Source organism: Copidosoma floridanum, unplaced genomic scaffold (assembly GCF_036245765.1).
Source record: "Copidosoma floridanum isolate Cflo_tuat_1 unplaced genomic scaffold, Cflo_Japanese_pri ptg000001l, whole genome shotgun sequence".
Lineage (NCBI taxonomy): Eukaryota > Metazoa > Arthropoda > Insecta > Hymenoptera > Encyrtidae > Copidosoma > Copidosoma floridanum.
Window position 1 is genome coordinate 5,636,311 of NW_028321878.1, and position 26,299 is coordinate 5,662,609.

The 26,299-nt window shown below is 42.2% G+C and overlaps 2 protein-coding genes across 2 annotated transcripts; one reads left to right on the forward strand and one right to left on the reverse strand.

The window, feature by feature from the left end:
• Positions 1 to 2,968: 2,968 nt before the first annotated feature.
• Positions 2,969 to 23,560, forward strand: slow (epidermal growth factor-like protein slowdown). The gene is made up of 11 exons (XM_089589119.1): positions 2,969 to 2,993; positions 3,688 to 4,044; positions 4,132 to 4,574; positions 17,734 to 17,790; positions 18,753 to 18,838; positions 19,217 to 19,312; positions 22,300 to 22,425; positions 22,541 to 22,633; positions 22,935 to 23,014; positions 23,078 to 23,185; positions 23,267 to 23,560. Exons 2-11 carry the CDS (start codon positions 3,892 to 3,894, stop codon positions 23,426 to 23,428), a joined length of 1,404 nt encoding a protein of 467 aa, XP_089445245.1. The 5' UTR covers positions 2,969 to 2,993; positions 3,688 to 3,891; the 3' UTR covers positions 23,429 to 23,560.
• Position 23,561: 1 nt separating this feature from the next.
• Positions 23,562 to 24,571, reverse strand: LOC106644381 (protein LLP homolog). Its single transcript, XM_014359838.2, has 3 exons — positions 24,439 to 24,571; positions 24,098 to 24,269; positions 23,562 to 24,002 (listed from the first exon to the last, which is right to left on the reverse strand). Exons 2-3 carry the CDS (start codon positions 24,255 to 24,257, stop codon positions 23,722 to 23,724), a joined length of 441 nt encoding a protein of 146 aa, XP_014215324.2. The 5' UTR covers positions 24,258 to 24,269; positions 24,439 to 24,571; the 3' UTR covers positions 23,562 to 23,721.
• Between the last annotated feature and the right edge of the window lie 1,728 nt (positions 24,572 to 26,299).

Consider the following 26,299-nt stretch of genomic DNA (forward strand, 5'->3'; position numbering starts at 1 on the left):
TATTCATCTGCTATTGAAAATTTAGTCCGTTATTGCAAACAAAAAATCGAGTTCGCCAAACGGTAAAATAACGTCGAAAAACGAATTTTAAGCAATTTGAGTTTCGATGACAAATGCTTTTAAGTTGATTGGTGCGTGCAGGCTACATCAGATTCGGTGAATGGTATTTGTTTGGAAAAAAAAAAAAAAAATTATTCAGATGATTCGATACCACTGTACTTGTGTATGCATCGACCGCATGATTAATAAGCCCGTTTCTTTGAACCGATGGTTGCACCGCAGTATAACTGGCTCTGTTCTACTCTCTATACCGGTCTTACGTTCAATTTTTCATACGCCTGTCATGACACATATGGGTACAGATAGAGCCTAAGGACAAAGCTACTACTGCCACTTTGCCAAGGGATACGAATCTTTAATTTGCATTGTATGGGGTGTATTTTTTATCGTCTGTCGTCCTCTTGTCTCTGCCCTCCTGTTCTTGATAAAGGACTGTAATCCATTGTATCAATGAGCGAACGGATTGATCCTTCCTACAATGGAGTACACACTTTTCTCGTTGGCAGGACAAAAGAATGCTTGTTATTTGCAGAAAAAATAAAAAAGAGGAAAAACGTGCAAAATCATCGCTGCCAACTGTACCAGAAGAACAAAGGACCATTGCACGAGTAAACCTCGCTCGTGTTTTATGAACAATGCCAAATCGATATCCTCATTAGAGCGCGCACATCAATCTTCTTGTTATTTGACAAACATTCACATGGCCAAGCTCGGGATCATTCCTCGGAGCGCGGCTGAGTCGGCGTGCCAAAAGTAGCCCTGCGGCCATCGACTGCATTTTGCGTACGTACGAGCGTAGAATAGAAAAAAGACCGAGAAAACGGAGGAGAGAGAAAGAGAGCGAGAGTCAGCAGCAGCTGTTATCACTGAGAAAAGAAAAAAAAAAAAAAACAGAAAAAAAGAGAGGGAGAGGGCATTGTTATACTGTACTCGCCGACGAGTAGGATGCATTGTCCTGTCGTGTTTAACGCGAGATTGTACTACACCATAATCGAGGATGTACGTACATAGGAGCGAGTGAGAGTTGGCTGGGAGGTAATTCGGGCGAATAGGTGTATAAATATAAATTTATCGGGAGTATAACGAATGGCCACCCTCCAAAGGCCCGGGATTAGCCGATAAGCCGATCGTTGTGTCTCTGTGTGGCTACAGAAAGGAACGCAGAATTTTGAGTCTATCTGTGGGTTATGGAGGATGTACGCATTGTTCGATTAATTGATTAAATTTTTTGGACAGGATTTCTGCCAATTCAAGGATTTTCCACGTACGTCCAGTTTATCTCGTTGACATAATGTCTGGAATGATGACTCATAATTAATTACTAATACGGAGCTAATGTGAGGACTACACTGATGTTATTCTGTATACCTATATTTACCATTTGACTCATCATATTTTGACACTCTGCACCCATCACAAACGAATGAAGTATACCTATACACTTAAGAGTTTCAGTAAGGTCATACTCAAACATGGGTTTGTATTCGAAATCTCAATGAAAATACCACAAGAGTACTTTAGTAATAGCGTTGTTGCTGTAATTGACGACTTGTAGTGTCATTATATGGATTTTCAAAGAAAAAAAAGAGCGATAATCCGTATTGCTGACGTTTGACGAGCAGACTGCAGATGTATGTATGCATGCATTCAAAACGACGTGGAATTTGTAAACGCACGCTCTTCGATCATTCTGCTGTCAGGGCTTTGATTTATCGGGTACTCTGCTTGTATTTTTATTCTCTAGCGATCAAACTCTTACGTTAATGAACTTTCGTTTTATCAAGTGTTACGCAACTGAAGTTAATGAAGCACGACTCGTGTACGTCCACGAGGGTATACTCTCTCGCTCGAGTCCCGTACGCTTGCACACGTGAGTGGGAAGTAAAAAAAAAAAAAAAAAAAAAAAATTAATATTAATTTTCAATCGATTGAACGGCCAACGCGCATAATCATGCGTTTAACGGGTTGCTGAGTAATTTAGTTGATCGGTAGAAATTGAAATGCAAGAAAATGATAAAATAAAGCACGTACCGGTAGCTCGAGAACGCATTTTCTTTTTTTCATCGATCGCGGATTTGAATAGTCGATTTACAGGTATACCTGTAAGGTACAGTAATGTCTCTCGGAATAATGTATAATTCATTTCGTCTCGAGTTCCATTCGTAGGAAGAAAAAAAAAAGTAAGGTGCTCGTGCATACTCGTGCCGATAATAAATAACGATTCGCAAGACCGGAGGTATCGGCGGAAAAGTGCGGTCGAAGCGGAAAATGGGCACTCGATGTCTCCGAGCGCGACTGCCTGCACAGAGCTCCGAACTAGCAATACGAGAAAAAGAGATATCGGAAGGATCATTCCACCCCTCGGTCGCATCCGCACAACAATCGAGTGTTTATTATCCAGTAATCAGCTGAGTACTAAAAAAAAAAAAAGTATATAGTCGATAGGCCACTCTCATTGAAATACCTCTTTTACTCATCGCGCACATATCTACGTGCAGGTACTCCCGTGCATGGGCTCTCAAAGAGGTTGGATCTAGTTTGATTGTCCTTGGGAAAGAAACACGGCAGAAAATTCCCGCGATGCCGACCACAACGAGGAGAGGACAACGACGACGCGAGGATGCATGAAAAGGAGGAGAAAGATGAGAGCTGCAGAGGGCGAGGAGAGAAAGAAGAAGAAGAGGAGTGCACAGGGGGAACAAAAACAGAGGGACCGTGCCAGGGGAGGGAGAAAGAGGGGAGTAGTTACGCGAGAGAGAAAAGATCGTCGGGTAAGCAGCTCAAACACGTGGTGGAGCACCAACCTCCTCCTTGTCGTTGCTCTCTCCTCCTCCTCCTCCGTGCACGTCCACGAGAGGAGACCGTAGGCTACGGCAGGCTGGCTGCACTTAGTGCAGGCGTACGCGCGCTGGCCACCAGCAGCATCAGCGCCAGTAGTGCCCACTTACGCTCTTCTCTCTTTCCTCCATGTATTATACTCCCTCCTGTAGGTTCTCTTCTCGTGTGTGCGCGGTACCTATAAATATAATACACGCGGCAACCGCGAGGATTCCACCTTGTGTGTTGTTGCCCGAGAGAGCGAGCGTCGGCTTCCCCCTTTCGACTCGCGTGCAGTGCTCCTGTTGTACCTACGTATACCCATCGCGAGCCGAATAAACGCAAAGTGCCAGTGGTGTGTGCGGTAGTACGCGTGTAACAATAATTTCGTGTTTGGTTTGTTCAGTGGGGATATTTCCCATTTGTCGAGAAAAATTTATAACGATCTGTGTTTACCTCTCGAGAGAATACATAGCGCGTTCGCGATCCATGGCCAACGATACTTACGCCGAAACGATTATCAGCACGGGCAAACTTTTACAGCAGAGTGGCATCGCGTATACCCGTACGAATCGTACACCGGTAAGCCGATTTTCGTTTTCATTTTTCTTTTTTTATATTGTTCGCGCCAATTAATTCACTCTCGCGATAAGTACGTCCACACCGTCGGCGCTGGCTCGTTGAATCGCGATTAGCGTTTTGTAACACACAGCATCCGAAAAAGGATGAAATAGCCAGTTTTTCGCGAGAGGAGGAAGAAACAAAAGAAAACGAAGAAGAGGAAGGTACAACCAATATAATTCTCGAAAGGTAAACACACATCGGGTCAACGACACCCCGCGGAGTGATAAAGAGCGACGTGGGCGAGGGGGGAGGGCCGCGAAGAAGCCATGGATCATGTGACAGTGGCGAGAGGCGTGCACGAGTAAACGAGGAATCGTGTGGACCGAAAGAAAAAAAAGTACAGAGCCGTACGTACGGTAACACCGAAGAGGAGGCCGAAATCTAAGGGGCATGGCTCCGTATCGTAGCTATGTCCTCGTGCTATTGGTCGCGACGCTCCTCGCTCGGGACATTCGTGGTAACGATACAACCCCCGCGAGTTATCCCAACGACCACCCAAGCCATCTGCATCGAGCGCCTCCACATCACCACGGCCACCACAGGGTAAGCGCGTCTTGTCGTCACTTTGTAACCCATCAAACGAATGGAAATTATCACTCGGAGCACTAGAATCGTTTGGTCCTTCCACAGTATCCGAATTCTCCTAGCTGGACATCGTCGGGGCGGCACAACGCGCACGGGGTCCAGTACCCGCACGGCCGACACAACCACGAGTCATCGTTGCGCCGGGACCCGCTGATCGGCTTCCGTAACCTCGTGCGTTACTCGTCTACGACACCGGCCGCTCTCACGATACCACCCTCGAGATTTAGCTTTCCGTCCCTACCTGGGAGAACGACGACAACGAGGTCTACAACTCCAGCGAGCACCACGTCGAGGAACGGAGTGAGGCCACTGGGGTACCAGCGCTCCAGTGCTCTAGCTTTGGAGCCGAGCGCGAGCAGAAGCGTGGCTTACAGCTCCGTGGTGCGTCCCGATGCCCAGCACGTTCGGCCGCAGCAGCAGAACCTCGGGCCGATCTACCCGAACGTGGTTACCACGACTACGAGCGTCTACAGCAAGTACCATCCCGGGTGAGTGATGCTCGACGTAGCTGTACATGTACTCGTCGATTTTTAATTGAGCGGTGGAGAAAAAAAAAACACGTGTCCTATCCATACTCGACTGTTTCTACTGGTGCGTGTTTTTTAATGATATAAGTGCAGCCGCTAGTTCGTATACGACAATGGTGTTCGCGAGTCGTGTGCCAAGCTAGTACGAGCAAAGATAAAAAAAGGGGGGGGGCGCAATTTATTAGCCGATCGAGCAACGCTACATGCGCAAGCGAGCTCGTAAGAGCAAACGATCGTGTACCTTAACTCCCGCCCGAGAGCTCGTATCGGCTCATTTCTCAATAATAAGCGATTCGATTGAAAAGATCCATCGCGGGCGACGGTGCATTCGCGGAGATAACCGGTCTCGCGCACTTTACGGCAATTTTGTAATAATCGATCTAACTTTATTCAGAGCCGCGGTTGTACAACAAAGCACAGGCGGCTCTTGAAAGAAATCGGGAAGGGCTTTAGCTGAGGATTGAGCGATATAGGAGCACATCGCGCCCTTGCGTATATATTTATTTGGGTACGCTGTGCGCCACCGTCACTATGGTGCGTCGTACTTTTGATCCAGGAAATAACGAGGACTCCCAATGTAGAAAAAAAAACAAAAATCCAAGGCCGAGTAAAATCCTCGGGAAGGAAAGAACAGGTATTCGAAGTTAATTAGAGCCAACGGTGGCTATGCTCAGTCCCACTGAATAATTGATCGGTCCAGAGTGCAATGCGGTTATCCCTCCTCCCGCCCTTCTCCCTCCTTCGTGAGAACACGTTAAAAATCGAGGGCTCTCGTGTTACCGATTAGATACATTACACACCGAATGCGCGATTTCAAAGCTCTGCTCTCCTCTCTCTCTCTCAGATAGAGTTACCTCTGTTAGAATCGACGAGCATGACCTATATGTATATTCGTACCACAGCTGAACGTTGAAAATCGGCAAAACCTACTGTGCTTCGATGTAAGCCCAAAGTTTACGCAGTATATACCTCTACCGGTGTGGTTGATATGTCTTTTTAATCCTCTACCACCAACAAGAAAAATGAAACATTTTTCGCTCAGCGCAAAACCGATCCGTAAATTTACCACTTTCAAGAGCACAGCTGCGGTGTGATCCGGACAACGCGTACACTCCGTGTGTGTACAACCGTCGAGCCGATCGATCGGTTTTCCTGGCAATCTAAAGAGTCCTTTTAGACGGGGCATGATTTTTTCCCTCGCAAAGAGGTACACACACACACATACACACACCCGTGTACACGTAAACTAGCGAGTCATAATAATTGATGGCCAGCGCACGTCAGCTCAATATTATTGTTGCGAGGCGATATTACGAAAGCACGGCGCTATGGGTATATACATATAATATATATATATATGGACACGATGGCGTAATGGGCGCTATATATAAACCAAGCGAGCAGCGGGTGGTGGCTATTTGTGTGCCGTTAAACGTTATCTCTCCGGTGCGCGTGTCTGCCTGTAAATAGTAATATAGACACGTGTCTTCGTGCGGGGGGATCGTGATTTGTTGGAATTTGATGGAAAATAAGAAACAGGACGTACCTACATTATAGGATGGGAGAGAGAGAGAGAGAGAGTAAAAGTATATAATCGCACGTACATTTTAGACGTTTTAATTTAGCCGATGGAGCCTTATTATTTAACGCCCAATTTTCCGTGTGCCTCTCGGGCTTGAAATTTAACATTAGTTATATATATATATATATATATATATATATATATATATATATGCGGTATACCCGTGGTGGTAGCTTTTTAATGGCTATCGGGTTTGGAGAGCAATAAATGCGTAATGCAATCCCTGCCAATATTATGTATACGGTACCGTATGAATGTATATATGAATGTTTTGAATTAACAGATTTACGGTGGCATAAAACGAGAATTTTAATAATAGTCGTAAATCATTGGGCGTTACTGTCTTTGTATACAGGAATATGTATCTCTGCAGAGCAATACGGATGACAAACATTTTTACCCGACTTGTGGCAAAATTTTCCTTTATTGCCTTGCAGTATACCCAGAATACGTATATAATATCAAAGATTCATCTAACGAATGTACTGCTGCGCGGTGAGATCATTGGGATTAAAAGGTCCGATAGTCGTCGCGAATGAAGGGAAATGAAAAACGTCTTCTGCAAGCGCTTATGCTCATTTGACGCAGAGCAAATAATAATGGCAACATTTCATCCAACTCTGCCTCTTGAAACGTACTCCTTGTAATCGGTGTACGCGAATATTACTTTCTTCCTTCTTTTTTCTCCGTCCTGTATATATACGTGTACTCGGTAGGAGCACATGAAGCCAAAACATGAATTTTCTCAAATCCAATCTTTGGTAGTAAAAGAGTTTTAATAAAAAAAAACAAAAAAAAAATCAGTTTGGTAATAGCAAAAACTTTTATTGCACCTTAAATTTCACCGTAGTAGTTGTCTTCTGACGTATTACCGGTATAAACTTTACTTTACGAGTGGCGCCATAAATTCGCCTCGAAAACAGCTGGAATGTTGATCCTCGGACCCCTGCACACGTAGCCGCACACAAGAGTTGAAAAACGTCGAGAAAACGATGATGAATAGACACACGCTCGGTCGAGTGTCGTCGCGTGCAGGTGGACCTCGTGAATTCTTTTTTTTTCATTTCTCGAGATAAAGTTTCGTTTCATTTCTCAGCGATACAAAAACGTGAGGAAACGACAACAATTTTTCAGCCACTCTACCGCGCAATCCGTACAATTAAATCGGGCAAAACAAAAGCTCGTTGCAAGTGTCTCATTCACCGCTGTAAAAACGAAGGGAAACGAGAAAAAAAAACACGTGCTTCCGAGCTTTCAAGGGGTCAAGTGAGTTTGAGCTTCGTTTTGGCGCTGTGCCCTGTTTTTTTTTTTTTTTTTCCATAAAGAAATTCAAAAAATGACATCGACCCCTACAGTTGTACCTATGTATTTCTTTGTGAAATAATTTTTGTACCACAACGACAACACCAACGTAACTTTAGTATCCCACAAATCACAGAACGACGTGCCAAGAGTGGTAGTAAGTGATCACACGTGTTGTCGTTGTCACCTATAAAGTACTCGCACGTACCAAACATAGAGACAAAGGGATGTTTTACGGCGTACGGATGTGTACACATCCGCGTCCCCTCGACGTTAATGGACCACGCCGAGGTGCTCCTCTTGGTACACTACTGCAAACAGCCGAGGCGCGCACTTTGCGACTCCTCCAGCGGCTCACAAAGACTCGGATAATATCAATGGGGAAGGAGGAGGAGGAGGAGTAAGTAGTAAGCCGAGAGACACAGGCGCAAAGCTGCTCCTAGCTTCGCTTCACCTCAGTCGTGGAGAAAGACGACACCATTTAGTATCTCTCTCGAGGAGCACCTATACGTATCTGAGAGCTCTCGCTGCAGAGTAACAAATTGAGCCGACGAGTTTACGCCCCTGCTAGTGTCTGAGTCCTTATTGAAGCGAGCATTGTGTCCCGGTGTATGGAAGAATATTTGATTATCGTACAGGATTCCGATGGCAGGATATTTTGCTGGCTTCCTCACTTTGGAGCGTCATTTTCTTTCTTTCGATGGTAGGAGCATGAGATTTTTTTCCTTCATCTCCGGGGTTTAAACGCGTCATTTGCATGCAGAGTATGTCTCTCGCGAGATGCAAGATATCATCTACGTACGCGTGTTTACATGCATAAATATTAGGAGTTTTGGATCATAACATTACCTGTGCAGGTTATTCGATGTTTTTGCGGTTTTTGTAGAAACTGCACTTACTGTTTCGTTAGGGCGAATGAGAATTTTTTCCGCAGTGAGAGGCTCTTTAGCTCCTGGATTTGCCTAATGTACACCTTCTACGGAATATTTTGGCGATAAAATTTTGGCTTAATGATTAGATACCGTGTTTTGAATACTAATTGATAATCGAACGATGCTTCTATGGCTGATTTTTCAGATTCAATAGTGTTAAGTAGAAACAGCTCGATATGGTAAGACGTCCCGACGAAGAATCACAAAAGAAATACGTATGGGAAATTTTCTTACAATTACGCTGGTAGACCATTTGATTTCACAAAACTATTAGATATCATGTTCTGAATACTAATTGATAATCGAACGATGCTTCTATGGCTGATTTTTCAGATCCATAGTGTTAAGTAGAAACAGCTCTATATGGTAAGACGTCCCGCCAAAGAATCACAAAAGAAATATGTATGGGAAATTTTCGTACAATTACGGTAGACCATTTGATTTTACAAAACTGTACTTTTCAATCCCTCGTGTATTATAACTCATACAAAACGATGAAGCCTAATCCCGCAGATTCTAGCAATGATCGAAAATACAAAAAAAAAAAAAAAAAAAAAAAAAAAAGGATAAAGGGAAACACTCCTGCTTCGGTCACAGTAATGCTGAAAATTTCAATTATACTCTGAAAGCCGCTTGGGGGAAGACCGATTCGTTACTACGCAGAACGAATAATGGATTTGGTGCATGTGGAATTTCAAAAGTAAAAGCCTCTGCATTCCCTCTCTGGCCTATTTGCATATTCCGGAAAATCCCTCTCGCAGCTAGCGATGGTATTTCACAAAAATGCGATAGGAAAATCGCCGAGTTCAGCCTCTTTTGTGTTGGGCGGAATTTATTTTTTTTGTCCAATCCGTGAACATTACCTTCAGGAGTTCCTCGAACTGTGATTACTTTGAGCTCGATGTTGTTTTTTCTTCCATTCATCGAAACTGCTCGGTATGAAAAAATTGCAGAGAGGGCTAAACAATGAGCGAGATGGAGATTGAAAGAAGAAATTGGGATTGAAAAAAAAAGGAATTCGAAAAATGAGCAGAAGAAAATAGCAGGATCTAAAAACTGTGGAGTTATAACGAAAAAAGAAGGGAACAAAAAGCAGGGAGCCGTAGACAAGGGAATGGGGTCTTGAAAGATGGTCGGATTATACAAGAGGAAAAATGAGAGGCAGAAATAGTCGTTCCAGCGCTGAAAGCAAAATATTGCAGAAGACCAGGTACAAGGTATGAACAGCACAGAGATTGATAAAATACGAAGCAGAAAAACACTAACGGGATATTTTGTCTTGTTCAAACTGCACGATGTACCGAAAATTTATTTTTAATGAGAAGTTTTATCAAGTAAAAAATTATTCTCTAGTCGTGAGTCACACGCGAGAGATTGAAACGAACTTTCCATAGAGATAATGTTTTTCCTAAGTTATCGAAGCTATTATCGCAGACGTTCAGGTATTAAATTAGGGAAAAAAAACGCTTTCCACAGTTATGTGACGCGAGACTTTACAAAAAATCACGGGGAAAGTATTTCAACTCTGGTAGCAACACTGCACTTACAGTACATTAAATAAAACAAGCACTCACATTATCTACTTGACTTGCGTAACGTACAATAGATCACACGTCCGCGCGTGCGGAGAAAAATACTCAAAGTGGTGTCTAATTACGCGACGATTACATTTTTTAGGACACAAAATTCGTACCAAAAGTGGTAGCTCTGGTACTCAATTATTTCCGGAAGCCTCGGGTGAAACTGCGCGCGAACAAAACAACAAATCAACATTATCGCGTAAATTGTTGTAATTCGCAATTGCGACATCGAAAGATATATTCCTCGCCATGAAGACTTACTGCTCGCGTCTATGATTTATTCAAATTGAACGCAGTATAACACTCAACTTACGCGTGAGCTCGAATGCATGAAAAAAAAAAAAAAAATGTATTCGCAACTGGAATGCGCTTCCACTTTTACAAACTACGGCCAGAGGAGTCGTAAGCAATTTCAAACGCGCGTTTCAGCTTTCCACGTGTCATTAATTTGAACGTTTTGACGATAAACGGAGAGAACAAAACGTAACGGCTGAAACACAAGAGCACACGTAAAAGATTTACACCCTACACTGTAAACTCTGCCCCTGCGGGTTGAGGAAAAGAAAAACATGATTAACTTTAAAAAAAGAAAGCCGAGATTGGCTTACGTAAGGGTGTCCACTGGTGTTAATGTGCTTGGAAAATGTCCATGTAAACATAAATTTTATCAGCAACGACGAAAATACAGAGACAGCTCTTTCCGATGTCGGTAAACCCGCGACACTTACGCGTACACTCCAATAAACAGTTGTTGCAGTAATACGTAACCTCGCGAGAAAACGGAGGGAGTAAAAATTGTACCTGCTATCAGCGCCGTTGTTGCTATGGAATGGCCTTCGGTTGACGCTACGCGCACTGGGCTACACACGCTCGTTTCCCGCGAGGGGAGATCACGACGAGCCTTTTAACGACACGTCGTGAGTGTACAACACATACATGCATGGCATCATAATAAAACGCGAGAACGGAAAATTCTCGCACGTTCTTATTATATTGCTGTTGCTAATCTGGTACTCCATTAGAATACATCTCGTGGGCTCGGGACTTTTGCAATCGGAAACGCTTTGTACGCTCGATCGTTCCTTTTTTTTACCCCCCACTTCTGTTTCTCTGTACACCTGCAGTATTGTCGCGGTAAATAGCATAACATATTTTTAGGCTATACTCCATAGGAGACCACTTGATAGTCGTTGATAAATGTCATACGGGAGTCGAGACTTTTGTATGATGTATAAGTCATAGAGTTGATATTTACTTAACAGCATGATATTTTTCAAAAGTTGTCAATTGCAGTTAAAAATTCTTCAAGTGAATCATTGAAAAGTAGACCTCGATCGGTACTTGAGGACCACAATATAGACACCAGACGCTGTCATTCTTTGCAAAACCCCCTATATCTCCGCACCAAGAAACAGTTTGACATAAAAGTGGTAAAAAAAGCTCGGATAAATAATGCCTCGCGTGATTAACCGTATATAACGTCATCAATTCTGGCGTCATTTAACACCCGAGAGTTTTACTTCTGTCCATTAAACAAATTGCTCCTTTTTGCAAAATCATACGGCAAAAAAGTGACAAACTGCCCGCACAGTTGAGCTCGGGCAAAAAAAAGCTACTTTATGATCAACGTGTACACACATTTATGTATACATACGTGTATTTCAAGCTCCACGTGAGAGTAAAAATGAAAAATTCCCATCGCACGCGTGGGGACGAGCTGGAGGGACGATCATTTGGGTTACGTATCCATACACACAGCCAGTGGTGGATTTAACGAGCTCGCTTCACATTTGACCTCGTAAGCGTCACGTTTTGCTCGCCCGATAGGTATGCCTGTACACATAAACATGTGTCTACACTACGTCCCATATCCGCGTTATAATAAAGCCGGGTTTGTTCTTCCCTCTTTTTTTTTTGTATTTATTTTCAGCCATCGTGGACGCTGCAACGGGAATTTTTCGGAGCACAAACGAGCATCGTCGTCCGGTTCACCTTCGATCGACTGGAAAAAGGAAAAAAAAAAACGTATACACTCATACACTGGCTCTCGGGCGCATGTACGAAATAAGTGCAGCAGGATGCGCTCGTATATAGGAATTCGATGAAACTCGGTGCTCCGATGTCTTTTTTTTTTTTCGTAATCATAACGAGGTCGCGTTTTTATTAAAAAATTTGTTCAAATACGTGCCCAATATCACAAAGTTTCCATCGATTTTCCGCAAATGCGCACACAATACCCGATAAATTCCAAACGTGATGTGTCAGGTAATACAAGCCTCGAATGTAAAACTGGTGGTTTCAAGCAAAAATGCGGGTGATAGTGAGAAAAAAAATGCAGGAGGCGAGATTTATACAGCGGTAATTCAATTGCGCCGAGAGCAATTAAAGGAGACAGAGATCACATTTTTTTCGTAGCTGCTCAATCGTCCACGATCCGAGTACAGTACACATATTATGGATATAAGGTCAGTGCTATTTTATGTACATGGTACACATTGTCGGCGCGTGGTTATGGCTTTTTTTACTTCCTCACTGTATGTGACTTGCGTTCATATAGGATGGCTGTATTTCACATACGAGGTCGATTAGCTTTTAGTATGAGCCAGAGACGGAGGGAATAAGTGTTGTCTGGTTGATAAACTTTTATTTCCCTTTGCAAGCCCATTTTCGCTACATCGAAGGATAATACTGCCTAGATGTATGGAATGAGCGATATATTTTTTTTTTTTTTTTTTTTTTTTTTGAGAGAAAGAAACAAAAGATGGAGGAACGAGTGTTCATTAAAAATAAAAACTGAGTGAGAGATCGCGAGGTGTAGTTATCTTACTCTGTGCTCCTTCTGCACATTCGCCCGCGGCTCGTCATCAATGGTAATTTCATAATTTGGACACTTTGCGCGCCAAGTCTCCCTAGGGGCTGGCTTCTCCAGGAAAGTTTCGCGCGATGGGACTGTCTTCCAAGCCGAGAAGGAAGAAGAGGAGCGGAAATTACACTCGTGCGCGATGTGCGTGGCTCGAGGCAAGAAAGAGAGGAAGAGAAGCAGATATTGCCCATGAACCTCGTGCGTTCTATATTTAGACTCAAGATGAAACATCACTTTCTTAGGTCTCGAGAACTTTGTTTTTTCATCGTTGGTATGATTTAAAGTGTCGACGATAAATATTTTCCACAGACACCGGCTACGATTGTTGCTTATTGGCCAATGTGTATACTATGAATATCCAAGTTCCTTATACATATAACATTACAATCAACTACGTGGAAAATAACACCCTTAGGCGTAGATACTACAAATTTTTTCGTGACTAATTATTAGGTATACATGTAGGCACCACGTGATCGTCTTATCTTTACGAAAACAATAGTAGTAGCATAAAAAAAGGGATGAAAGGCAGAGAAAATTAATTTTCAGAGAAAAAAAAAAAGTTCTAATCGAGCCAGCTTCGTAAATCAATTCTAGCTACTCTGGTCACCAAGTATATTTCAAGGGTCGCGATGTAGTTGGAAAACGAGGTAATATATCAGTAGACGCCAACAGAGTAGCTTAATCTCGTATCTAGCTCACCGCTCGAAGAAAAGAGCTGCGAGGAATCCCACTCTCGCGTGTGCAACCTACCCTCGATCGAAGCCTTTTTTCCCTTTTTTTTGCCCCGACTCCTTTTCGAAGGGATGATTGGTGGATCGCTTACTCCTGTTTCACCGGTAGTTTCTGGATGTGATGGATCTACAAATGATCCGTTAGTTTCGGGCACTGGTAACTGAGACAACGAAACTCTTTCCCTCACCATCTATCCTTGCTTTCGTCGTTAGTGAGTTCATATGTATACGTGTAGCATCCATTTGTTTAACAAAAAAAGTGAATAAATTGACTTACGAAATCTTTGTAAAGGTTCGACAAACCGTTTTGCTTCCATCCAGCGTTAATTTAAAAATCCCTAACTTAGTCAGTGGTCGGTGGCGGGGAAAAAAGCTCGACTATGTATTTTGCGCGATAGAAAAAAATGACATTTTATTTCAATCCTCGGAAAGCTCTCAAAGGAAAAAAAAGGGGAGGAGGAGGAGGCGAGAGAAAATAGATGTTATCGCATCACTGCACCCATTGTGCGTGGCCATGGAATTGATTTAAGACCCGCGAGGTACTGGATTCCTCCTCGATTAATTAGCGATCCCGCATTCTACCGCTAACAATCGATTTTCGTCGCGTCTCCAAGAAAAAGCTCTCTATTTGCTGAAATTGAAATTGAAAGAAAAAAATAAAATGGATGGATTTTTTAGCGATCGATAAACGTCAGGGGGGCTCGTCGAGATGAATGTCTATATGCCCGTGAGAAAATTTATCGTGGCTTACGCAAGGCAATTGACAACGCACGCGTATGCACTACACCGTGGCTACGGTCAAAGTTTTGCCAGCGATATTTTTTTTAATCATAAAATCATCAAGTCCGGCATTGTCAATGTAGCAGTTGCCGCAGTTGTTTGACGATAAAGATCTATTGGATTTGATTCGCCTGATTATTTGTAAGGTAAGCTACGGTGAGCTAGTGTGTGTTTACACAGAGAGAAAACGAATTACCTTGTCTGCTTCTTAGATATCGGGGATTACGAGATTACGCGACAATTTTTCTCTTTTTTAATAGGAGGATCAGAAAGTAAATTCAGTTTTGGTTAAAATAACGGTGTTTCGACACGTTTGGCCAGCAGTAATGGTAAGCCATTATGAATGCACGAGACAAGAGATACAAATCGGTAGAGGGTAACGATCAAAAAAGTGGTCAAGCTTGGAAGAGTGGATGAAAATTTTGAAAAAATCGGTGTCTATAACAGAGTTTTTAGGTATGAAATAAATTTACACACGTGGGCACACTTCATTTGTTGCACGCCAAATTTTTCTCGAGTTTTATAAGTAAGCGATTCACTAAGAGAAAAAAATAAAATCACTGTTCTGGAATAGTAATCAGGTGTCATTCAGCAGTTAGGATCTTTTTACTTTTAGCAAATTAATTTGTACCATTTAATTACTGTATAGTAAAATAGTCTATAATCTACTTTACAAACATTAAAAATCACTGTACTTGCTATAAAAATTATTGTTCTAAACAAAAAAAATTATTGCTGAAACAGTAAAAAGATTGACACTGAGTAGTTTTGTCGTTTGAGATTTTTTAGCTATTATGACGAAGGTTACCCCCCCCCCGTACGCGTAACACAAATTAATATGAAAAAAAGCGATCACGCCTTGGAAATAGTCAAAGCTGCAACACTTTCTCATGTATAATGAAAAAGGAGTACACGAAGAGGAAAAGCTACGCAAACCAAAGAGCAAAAAGTATCGTGTTTTATTGAAGCGGCGCCTCACAGTACATATATCTAATTGCATCCCATAGCAAGCATATCACCCTGCACAGCTTTCCTCACAACACTCGACTAAAACAGTATCGCTTTGGCCTTCGGAGGCAGGATAATCATTCTTACGGTATTTTTTTTTGTCTCGCTCTTTGACTGCTCTTGCGAGCGCCTATCATACAGAAAACGAGACCCTATGTATAGAATATTGATACTAAGGATTTTCAAATCAACGCACCAAACACGCCAAGCTTGGGCCGTAAATTAAAGTTACTCAGATATCCTCTACACTTTGTGGCTAGTGAAATCTTCTATTGGCCCTTACGCGGCACATTTTCATGCGCTGTGCATGTGGAAGATAATAAAACTCATGCAATCGTTCGAGCTTATCGAGAAAAGCATTTTTTTTTTTTAAATTTATGTACAGCACACGACTGAATATGTCTTCACAATGGCATCTACATATTATGTACTGGTTGCAAGTTTTCCTTGTTTTTGATGCTGATTTCGTGCCCCAAGCTACGACTGCACCAGCTTTCATTAAAACAGTAGGCTGCGAAAGTTACACGTAACTCTGCTACACCTATGGAACTTTGTCTAAATCACTTTTTGCGAGTACAACAGTTCTACATATTATTTTTCAGATCCTCTCTTTCTCCGTTTTCCTTGCATGCAACGACCAAAATCAAACGAGCATCCTCAAATAGTACAAGTGGCGTTAACAACTCGTAAATAACTCGAGGGTGGCCGCGTGTAATAACAATAATCCCTTCTCGAGATGAGTACTGTTGTACGCGTATGTATACACGCTGCGGTCGCTTTAGCCGAGGTTTGCGCTACTCTAAAGCTTCGTTCCCGCACAGCACTCGGCTCACACCGCGGGAGCGCGTCGTACAGTTTGCTAGATCCGCATTACCGGCGGTCGTCCTTTTACATTGTTCGGAGAAACTGCTCGGCTCGTTGATTAAATTTTCGGGGCTGCCCATCGGTGCATAATAGTTTTGCGGTGCTTTTGAAACGCAATCGCGTACACACGCGAGCCGCAAGCTCGGCCTCCCCCGCGCGTTCCACGAGTGTACAACAATGTACACGCCAAATAATATTCTTCTCCTCCCGTAATCGTGAATCTCAAAAGAGTCAGCGATCTCGGTGACGAGTCAAAGGAGGAACAGGGAAACAACAAATTGGAGCTCCAACCCTGACCCAACGATGGAAGCTTCCTATACACCACACCCTCGTGGTAGAGCAAGAGTGTGAGCGATGGCCCGGTATCCAATACACCGCAAGCTCCCGATACAATCAACGTCGCGCGTACGCTCTGTACCCCCCACAAATTGAACCGCACACGCATACAATGGACTTTTCCTTCCTGCGTTGCGTGGCACCGAAATCTCACACATATACACATACACCTGTTTGTAATTGTTTCCCGGATGTTGGTTCGCTATGAATGACGATCGCCACCTGTATGGTTATACCTATAATACGCTGCTGCCGCGATATCTCCCCCGAGCAATCATTGTTAATCACCCGAGGGTTTCTCTCTCTCTCGATGTCGCTAATCAGCCAGTACTTGGGGGGGGGGGCGCGATCTAATCGCTGGCCTTGGAGGGCGAGTTTTGGGCGTTATGAGATTGGCCGTACTTCTTGGGGATTTACGTTTTTATTTCCAAAGCTCGTCACGAGTGGAGTTCGAGACCCACGACAAATTAACGGTAGATGATTCATTGGAATTTTCGTAGCTTTATTTTTGTCTTACCTTTTCAAAAGTATGACGTGCAAAGTCTTTCTCTGATAATAATTTGGATAAAACGAAAAGCCGACCGGAAATAGAGGTGTCTCTCTCTTCGACATACTATGTACAGAGCTCCGTTGGAGGGAAAAAAAAAAGAGGCAACAAAAAATTTACTTTTTTTTGCGATACAGCGATAAATAACGTTCATTCCCGGCTTTCCCGTATCGCTTCCTCGAGCCCCTGGGCGCACAAATATTCGTACCGTTCACCTACACGCTCTTAAGCTCACGCACACATACAGATACCAGCTCACGGCCTTGCTGGTTTAATTTTCACCTGCCCCACGGCTTATATTTTCTCCTTGCGAGATCGGCATTGCTCGATGACTATTTTTCATACGCGCGAGAAAGAGACATAGCAAACGTATATATAATCACACGTTCAAAGCCCTTGAGCGAGCAAACGAGGAAGAGCTTTGCACTATTGCTCTTTCTCTCTCTCAGCTTCTGCCTCCGTATTGCCAATTTTATCGCTCCTACTCTCGATGTGCGTTAATTCGCTGTATATATACAGTTCTAGGATGACTAGTTTGCGGCTGGATCAGCTTGGAAATTGATTTAATTTAATGTACATTCTGTTTTCACAGGAGGAGAGTGTGCTCCGCGACTTCCTCTCTGGCACATCACAGGAGCCGGCAAGCCAGGTGAGAGTTTCTCAAAATCTTACCATGAATCAACAATCACGGCTCGAGTGAATTAAATCCTCTAACGTTTAATTTAAAAGAAGAAAAAAAGCTCAACCGCGTGATTGACGTTGCATTGCACAAAGCACTGTAGAAAAAGCTATGTACAAAATTATCTCGGTAATTTTTTATTTCACATTCATTCATTTACAAAATCAGGTATCAAGATAGCAGTATACACGAATACTTAATGAGCGTGAAATTGCTTCGAGCATACATGTACGACAGGTAAAAGACTCCGGATAATGAATTTTCGCGTAAGAGCTTTCAGCACCGCAAAGATATATGTATATATGTAGTTATTGCATCGTATATAGAGAGCGAGACGCGATACCTCGACACAGAAAGCCATTAGCACCGAAATTAATTTTGACGCCCGATCGCTCCTTCGATCCCGAACAATGTGACCAAGTCTATGGAAAACCTACATTTTTGCTCATCAAAGCAAAACTGTGTACCTTTCACCTGAAAAAAAAAAAAAAAAAAAAAAAAAAACTAACGATATGAAATAGCACTGTATAAGCCTATTGAAAGCAAAACAGCTGGCCATTAATCATCTTCCGAGTGCACGCTAAACATTGACGCACGTACGGGGGCTCCCTCGTGAGTTTGAAAAACTCGAAAGCCGCGGGGCTCGTGTGTCACCCACACACATACACACACACACACACTGTATAACCCTTAAAAAAAATAATTCGTACGCTCGATGCTGGATATAAGATTACGAGCACTCTCGCGAGCCCGTCCTATCGATCAACCAGGTATACATAACACATGTAATTCGTCCCTCTCGCTTTAAAAGCCATCCACGTGTATATATACACCAACAGCATAACGTAATAGTGATTAAGTACGTGGGGGGGGGTGGGGGTGGTAAGAGTCGCGTACCACCATTAAAAGGTCTCTCTTTGATCTATGTGCAGGCTGGTCTACGCGGATCTGCCGTCCGGATTCCTCTGTTGCCCCGGCTGGATGCAGGTCACGCGATTGAGCTTCGGCTGCAACAAACGTGAGTAAGACGCTTCTCTCTTTGGGTTTTCTCGCTTGGATTGCACCCTATACGTATCGATAAGCAATCAGTAGATTGAACAATTTCCAGTCAATGGATTTGAATTGTTTTGTTTTTTCTTTTTTCTTTATTATAATCGCGGTAGAAATTGAAAAAAAGCAAAAAATAATTCCTATTGAAAAGCTTTCGATTAAGTTTTTTTTTTTCGACAGGAGATTCTTACCGATTACGATCTCAACGACAAACGTCAAACGTCATACGTAGCAGTGAAAAAATAAAGAAAACGCACGTTTGCCAAAACAATTTGGCACAAACGAGCTTCCACTCTTATATTGTGACGTTATGCCAGTTTTAACTGTGAAAAATTGTGTGTTCCAGCTGTGTGTTCGCTACCCTGCCAGAACGGCGGAGTCTGCTCGGCACCCGGCAAATGCACCTGTCCCAAGGGATACTCCGGCATCTACTGCCAAACGGGTAAGCATACATTACACAGTGTACGGAAAGTACGTATAGGTAAACTACCGATTTTTCCTTGAGCCGCGTACAGTCGTATCGAGCGATCGGCAGTACAGCAGCAGCCGAGTAAATATTTTCCATCGAGCTTGAAAAAGCGAGCGAGGAGACGAACCAAAGGCGGAAGAAGCAGCATCGTGCATTTTTGATCCCCAACGAGCCGTTATTTCGATAGGGGCCATTTTATTGAGTCGAGGAATAGCCTCTCATGCCGAAGGATCCGGATAGAGATTTTCTAGGGAAAAAAGCTCTCGAAACCTCCCGGTAAAGGAAATTATCGATACCTAGATACTCACTTACAGGCTTTGGATGCAAAGAAAAGAAATGGGTGGCTGTCTTTTGTAAGAAAAATTAAATTTTCAAATTGAACAAAATTCAGAGGTCATCGGTTAAGTATAAAAACCGAATTATTATTTTTTCGAGTACGGTTTGTCATTGTTTCCCATGGGTCAAAATCCCGAAAAGTAATATTCATAGATATTATATATTTAACCTACATCACCGCTGTACGTCATTTCGGAATTTCGATGACGAATCGTACTCGGGAAAAAAAAATAGAATTTCTATCTACACGAGGTCGTTCAACCGTTAAGCGCAAATTTGTGTTGTATTTTCGCTTTTCTCTAACCGATAGATATTCGGGCCGAAGCTCCCACCTATGCACGTCATAATGTACGCCTACCGAGATTCGCCTCTGTGGGCAGCCTATACAGTCTCGGCGCATAACAAATTCATAATGAAGTTTACGGGACCAATAGCAGCACCGAAAGTCACTCCATGTATATATATATACTCCGAGCCCCGACCTAATTATCCGCGCTTTGGTCCCTCCGCCTCGTAAACACGAAAATCTCTCCCTGAGCTTCTAATTCGATTCTTGCCTCCCGACCTTACACCCGCTATACGTGAAATTATTGGCGCACAGAGGGAGAGTGTGGATCAATTAATCTCCGACCGAGAGCCATTCATGAGCGATTCCAGAGCACGACACGGTTTTCGAGGGATTGATGGTTGCTGCACCCCCGCATGTGCTACGCGTTTCCTCCGGTCCCTCTCCGAGCGGAAGGAGGACGCCCATCACTTATACACACCTATACCTGAGATCAGGGGCTCATGAATTACAGCTCGGGGCTGCTGCAACTGGCACCGATGCACCGTACATCAGCCACACGCGGAGGGTTCATTGTTTACGTATGCGTCGAACGCTTCGGTTTCGCGGTCGTAATTTGTTGACGCATCGCTGTGATGGATTCGCATTGTCGCTACTCTGGAATATTTGAGATTTGGCACCTTTTCCGATGTACCGCGGGAACGTCATTACAAACGTCCACTGTACACACGCGTTTGCCCCACACGCTCGCCGTAGTTGTGATTAACGCTCGCTCGTTCGGAATGTCTCGAATCTCGCGACTCGATCGCAGACGAGAGAAACAAATAAAGTAATTACTTTACGCGCGATACGTAATATCGCGAAGCAATTGCGGCCGACAAAGTTTTACATTCCGACGTTATAATTGGTACATCAGCAGGAAAAAATATGTGTGTACATGGGAATAACACGTGAACGCTGATAATTGAAACACAAAAAGTTGAAAAGAAAAATACATACAATGGCACCAACCCCTGGGGGACAAAATTAAACCGAGTAAAATAATTATTCGTGGACCATCCCATTTGTTAGCCAAATACGCGATCTCCCGCGTCGGGGGGACTAAAGAGTGTTCCGACAAATTTACCGGATGATCAAATGTACACACACGCTCGTCCTCTCGTGCGTCACAACGACGAGCACTAGCCCATCTCATCTCTTTCAGGAGCATTAATTAAATCAGCCGACTCCTCGCTCGCATTGTCACTATATTTTGCCTTTGCTCATCGATTCTCCCCCTTCCCCCCTTTCCTCACCTCGTCCTATCTGTCCTTTACGCGAAGCTAAGTACACACACAGCCCGTGACGTCCGCGTTTACTTTACCCCTCTCTCTTCTGTACACTTATCGATCTCCTTGTTTTTCCGCGTTTTCGACTATAAATAATATCCTTTCGTGCAGGTACACGTGCACCAAACAGCACAGTACACCTACAAGGGTATTATAATCAGTATTTTTTTCCTGATAAAGAAGAAAAAAAAAAAAAAAAAAAAAACGGCTTATTAGCGGATACCCGATAAAACAACAAATTGACGATACAACACGTTGAGCTGTGAAAAATTCATAGCTCGGCTTTACATGGCTCGGGATGATGTAGTTTAATTAATCTTCCTTTGTATGGAACACGTGTGCTCGTTCGACAAAATTCACGGCCCATTGATTCGCGTCGGGCAGAGAATAAATCGCTCGTCGGCAAAAACTATACGAGGGAAAAGAGAAATGAGAACTATATGTGCGCGGAACAAGATAGCTTAATTCGATTGCACAGAGTGAGCACGTTTCGGCTCGTGTCTGAGCTGATATCGAGGAACGGCTCGAGCTGAAGGTTACCGATGTATATTATATATACTTGTAGAGGATCGTCTTGCCAAGCGTGGGTGCAATCGATCGATTTGGCTACTGATTGTGCGCTCGGTTTTTTTTTTTTTTTTTTTTCTTACAGGTCCGATTGATCGGTAAGTTTTACGAGAGCACGAACAAACGATCAATTATCGACAGCCGTGCCTGGTATTCGTTCTTTTGACGAGGATCGGAAGAAATTGTTCTTTCCTTCCTTCCACTTTGCGTAACATATAACATATTGCGATAAAGCCGCGTGGAGTTGTACCAAGAGAGGAGAAACCGATCCCGTTGGAACGCTCGTATACTTTGTTGCGCTCACACGGGTTGTATTTTCGAGAAGTGCTGTGTACGTACATTCGTCGCGTATAGGGACTCGGGGAAATTCAATCGCTGTGCACAATACGCCTGTGTGTATGAGCTCTGTTTTTTATTTTTTGTTTTATTTTTTCACATTACAGACGTGGACGAGTGCGTAACTGAAAAACCATGCGACCAGACCTGTAGAAACGTACCTGGCAGCTACGAGTGTTACTGCAGAAGTGGGTTCGAATTGCAACCCGATCGCCACTCGTGTCGAAAGAATGGTATCCATTTAATTGTCACGATCTCTTTACACCCATGTTACTTTGAACACCACTTTTATTTAATTATTTATTTCAATGAAAAACGAAAATGACGATAACACACGTTTGTTCGCAGATAGCGACGGCACGGCACTGGAGGCGCGAGACTTGGAGGAGGATTTCGAGGAGGAAACAACAACGACGACCACGAAACGGCCGATACTGCGCGGTTGGTATATTATTATGTTATTCCTCCCGCGAATTCGCATTCCAGAGGTTCTATCTTTAAGTCCCTCGCGACACGAAGCATGTGGAGCGGGAGAGCCGCGAAATATTATGATCTCGATACATCACTCCCTGTTTTTCGTAATCCCTGTATTTTTTTCCCTCTGCTATATTCGTGCTCGATTACTCTATTTTCTTTCCGCTATTTGTTTATCTCTGCCTTCCCTAACAGCCTAGTTTATTTTTCTCTTATACACCACACAATATTCAGCTGAGCTATAATTGGTGATCTTTTTGTTGGGCAGATACGGAGAACGAGGTTGCCGAAGAAGTGGAGGAGAGCAGTTACGAGGAGCTGCTCAGGAGACTTGTCAAGCTAGAAAAGGTAGGCGATGAATTATTGCAGCTTTTGTTGTTTTTACCTCAAAAATAAAATAAAATGTTACAGCAATTTGCCAAGGGGAAGAAAAAGGAGATGGATACTAGTGAAATTACCGCCAGGATAGCCTCAGCCATCGATAGTGTTAATGAAATCCGAAGGAGTATTCAAAATATGGTAATACTTAAGAGTTGACCAGTAAAAAAAAGTAACTTTGGTCAAACGAACTTATTAAACTGTTTTATTTTTGTTCTACAGCAAGCGATGCAGCAAGAACTCTACGATTTGCGAAACAAAATCAAATTGTATGAGTTCGAGACGAGGAAAATTCAACACTTGAGCAACAGAGTGATTGATCTTGAAAACCGACTAAGATTGCGATGTAGAACTGGTATATATGGAAGTACCTACATTAGTTAAATTTAGATTATAGTGATGTTGCTATAGAAATAAGTATTTTCGTCATACGAACAAAAGATGCGATCGATGAATTGTGAAAAAGATATACATATTTCATAAAATATGATGCAAATGTTGTTGAAACAACGCCATTGTCACTGCCAAGATGCATTTATTTTCTTGTATTTTACTACAAACGTAGTATAATTAAAATACATTTAATAATACGATTACCCATTGTAATAAAATACATTTTTTATCAATGGAAAATTTTCCATATTTTATTAATAAAAAGTCGTTTTACAATCTACAAATTACGCCTGCTCGATTTTCTCTTTTCCCTTCGTACGCCTTTTTTTTTGTTTCTTTGCAACTTTCTTGTCCCTCTGTACGGTTCCTTTCTTTGTCTTTGCTCTGCCTTTTTTGTGTTTCATCAGTTTCCTGCGGTTTATCCAAACTGGATAGTTTCCATACTGGTCTTTCATGGTTTTTTTACTGTAAACCTTTGCAGTTCCATCGTCCATTTCCTCATCTTCCATATTTCCTTGTACAACTTTTTTATTCTTACTCTCCTTAATGGCTTGAGCATTTGTAACTGAAAAGATAAAATTTGTTCTGGAATTTGTATCTCTACAACCTCATTGTAGAAGAGCAAGTTGGTTTTAAAATTGTTCAAGCTACACTATTTACCTGTGGCGATTTCTTGGATATCGGACATTTCCACATCTTTAGACGCATTCTCATCAATTCCCAATGTTTTCTTAAGCCTGGCCAATTCTTTCTCTCCGTACCTCACCCTTTTGACTGCTCTGCATTTCCTTCGCCACTTACTCCTTAGTGACTTTGCCATCTTGTAATGAGTCTGCAAATGTAATGTATTTGTTATTTGACTGTCCATAGAAAAACAAGTTTGAATTTCAACGGGAACAAACATTGCACGTTGGTCTCAAAATATAACCTACACGATGCTTCAACTTAATTATATAAGCACGATTCTAATTAATCCAAGGATAATATTAGAGAAAACTCACCTTTTTGAGTAAATAAGAGTGTACGAGTCACAATAAACAACCAAGAAACTTTTTTAACCCAAAAGAACAATCGGTATACCACAACACACGTGTTTACTTCCCTCTTTTTGGCACCCGATTGCAGTGTGTTGCGGAAATCGTTGCAGAAGACAAAACGGCTGAGGTGGCGCCAGATGTCGGAAACACTTTAAAGAGACCTGCATTATCAACATGAGATCACCTGAGCACTCGCACAGCGCACGAATTTCAAATACCATGTGTTGATTATTCAGATAGCTTGTATACCTACAGAAGATAAATTTTTTTTTAGCTGAGAAAAATTTGAAAAAAATGTAGTTTCTAAATCTTTTACACCAATGGTCAAATTAGTCCTCTGATAAATAATTTAAATCAATAATAAATACAACAGATTCATCTCTGAAGCAATTTTACATGCGGTTAGTATCTTGTTTATTTTATTATTCATGTGCCAGTGGCTGACGTATCGTGAGATGCATATCCATAAAATTCTTTTAATTATGTCTTAGGTACTTTATTAAATTCCTATGGATAACAACAAACTTAATTGACGGCAAGGTATGTATACTTTACTGATAATATACGATTAATTGCAGTACCTTATGTGTGTACGTGTTCCCGAGAGTAAATCTTTAACTGCTGAGTTTTCTCTTAATTAAAACCAAGACTTTTTACTCAATTACTTGGTAATTGTATTCCACTACAAATTAATTAACCGAGTTTTTACTGATAAACGTTTGATCAGATATACTCAGCGGAGATTGGATGTTAAATTCATGTGGCGTGAAAAATTAACGAAGAAAAATTTCAACAACAGCAACATGCAGCTCGAGCCGAGAGCGATAGGAATACGTTTGGGAAAGAAGAAAAAGTGTGCCATGGATTTTCCATTTTAACGTGGTATGTGTACGAATAACTTGATTATTTTTGTTTTACGCTTTACAATTACAATTTTATCTTTTTCAACCAGTAAACGCAAATACAGTACCAACGTAAGGAAATATATGCTAGTATAAAATATGCGTGACAAAATCGTTAAGTGCAGCGTTAAAAAGAGAGAAGTAACAAAAATAATAAAAAAAGTTAAAATGGCAATGATAATAAATCAGCGCGTTGTCAGTAAAATAATACGTCGTTTGTTATTCGATTCCGTTATGTCGGCAAAATCGTTCATGTGTCGCGTACAAGCTATATATATTTGCATATGTGCAATACGCGAGCAAACGAACGGGCCCCCGAGGCTGTATAATGGTCTCGCCAAGAGGTGGTAATAAGCCCAAAGCGGAACGTGAGCGCGTACAGTAGCACCTATATACTGCAGAGGCTCTGTTCTTGTTGTTAGCGCGTTTTTTTTTCTTCTTTCTTTTTCCCCCTATCTTGCTCGGCACTATTTTTTTGTCCCGGGAAGCGCTAAAACGTTTGTACAAAAGAAGGCTTTTGTTTATTAAATCTTTTTTTTTTTCTTTTGTTACGTACAATTAAGAAAAATCATGAAAAATCCCTTGAATTTGAGGGGAAAAAAGTGAGCCGGGAGTGAGAGTGATAATTTACCTCGTTTACGCGAAAACTTGGCAGAGAGCAAGAGCCTCGAGTAGCAGAGGAAAAAAATTTAGCCTTCCATGGGAGAGCCAATCAAGCTAGATTACGGAGTGTTACGTGTGAGTGGTTGTACGTATAAATGTATATGTATACACAGGCAAAATTACGTGAAACAATACGTAGAAAAGAAAACAGGCGAAACGAAGGCTCGTGCGATGCATGTATACTATTGTTTTTTTTTTCTTCTCTCCACGAAGTAGATTGAAATGCAATTGTTCATTTTTGAAGATGACGCAAGCGTGTG

Excerpts from the sequence above, each read along its gene's own strand:
- slow (XM_089589119.1), top strand. The coding sequence starts at position 3,892 with ATGGCTCCGTATCGTAGCTATGTCCTCGTGCTATTGGTCGCGACGCTC. Across the intron at positions 18,839-19,216 it reads GAGCTTCGGCTGCAACAAAC|CTGTGTGTTCGCTACCCTGC; the intron begins GTGAGTAAGACG and ends TGTGTGTTCCAG. Across the intron at positions 22,634-22,934 it reads GAAACGGCCGATACTGCGCG|ATACGGAGAACGAGGTTGCC; the intron begins GTTGGTATATTA and ends TTTGTTGGGCAG.
- LOC106644381 (XM_014359838.2), bottom strand. The coding sequence starts at position 24,257 with ATGGCAAAGTCACTAAGGAGTAAGTGGCGAAGGAAATGCAGAGCAGTC. Across the intron at positions 24,003-24,097 it reads TATCCAAGAAATCGCCACAG|TTACAAATGCTCAAGCCATT; the intron begins GTAAATAGTGTA and ends TTATCTTTTCAG.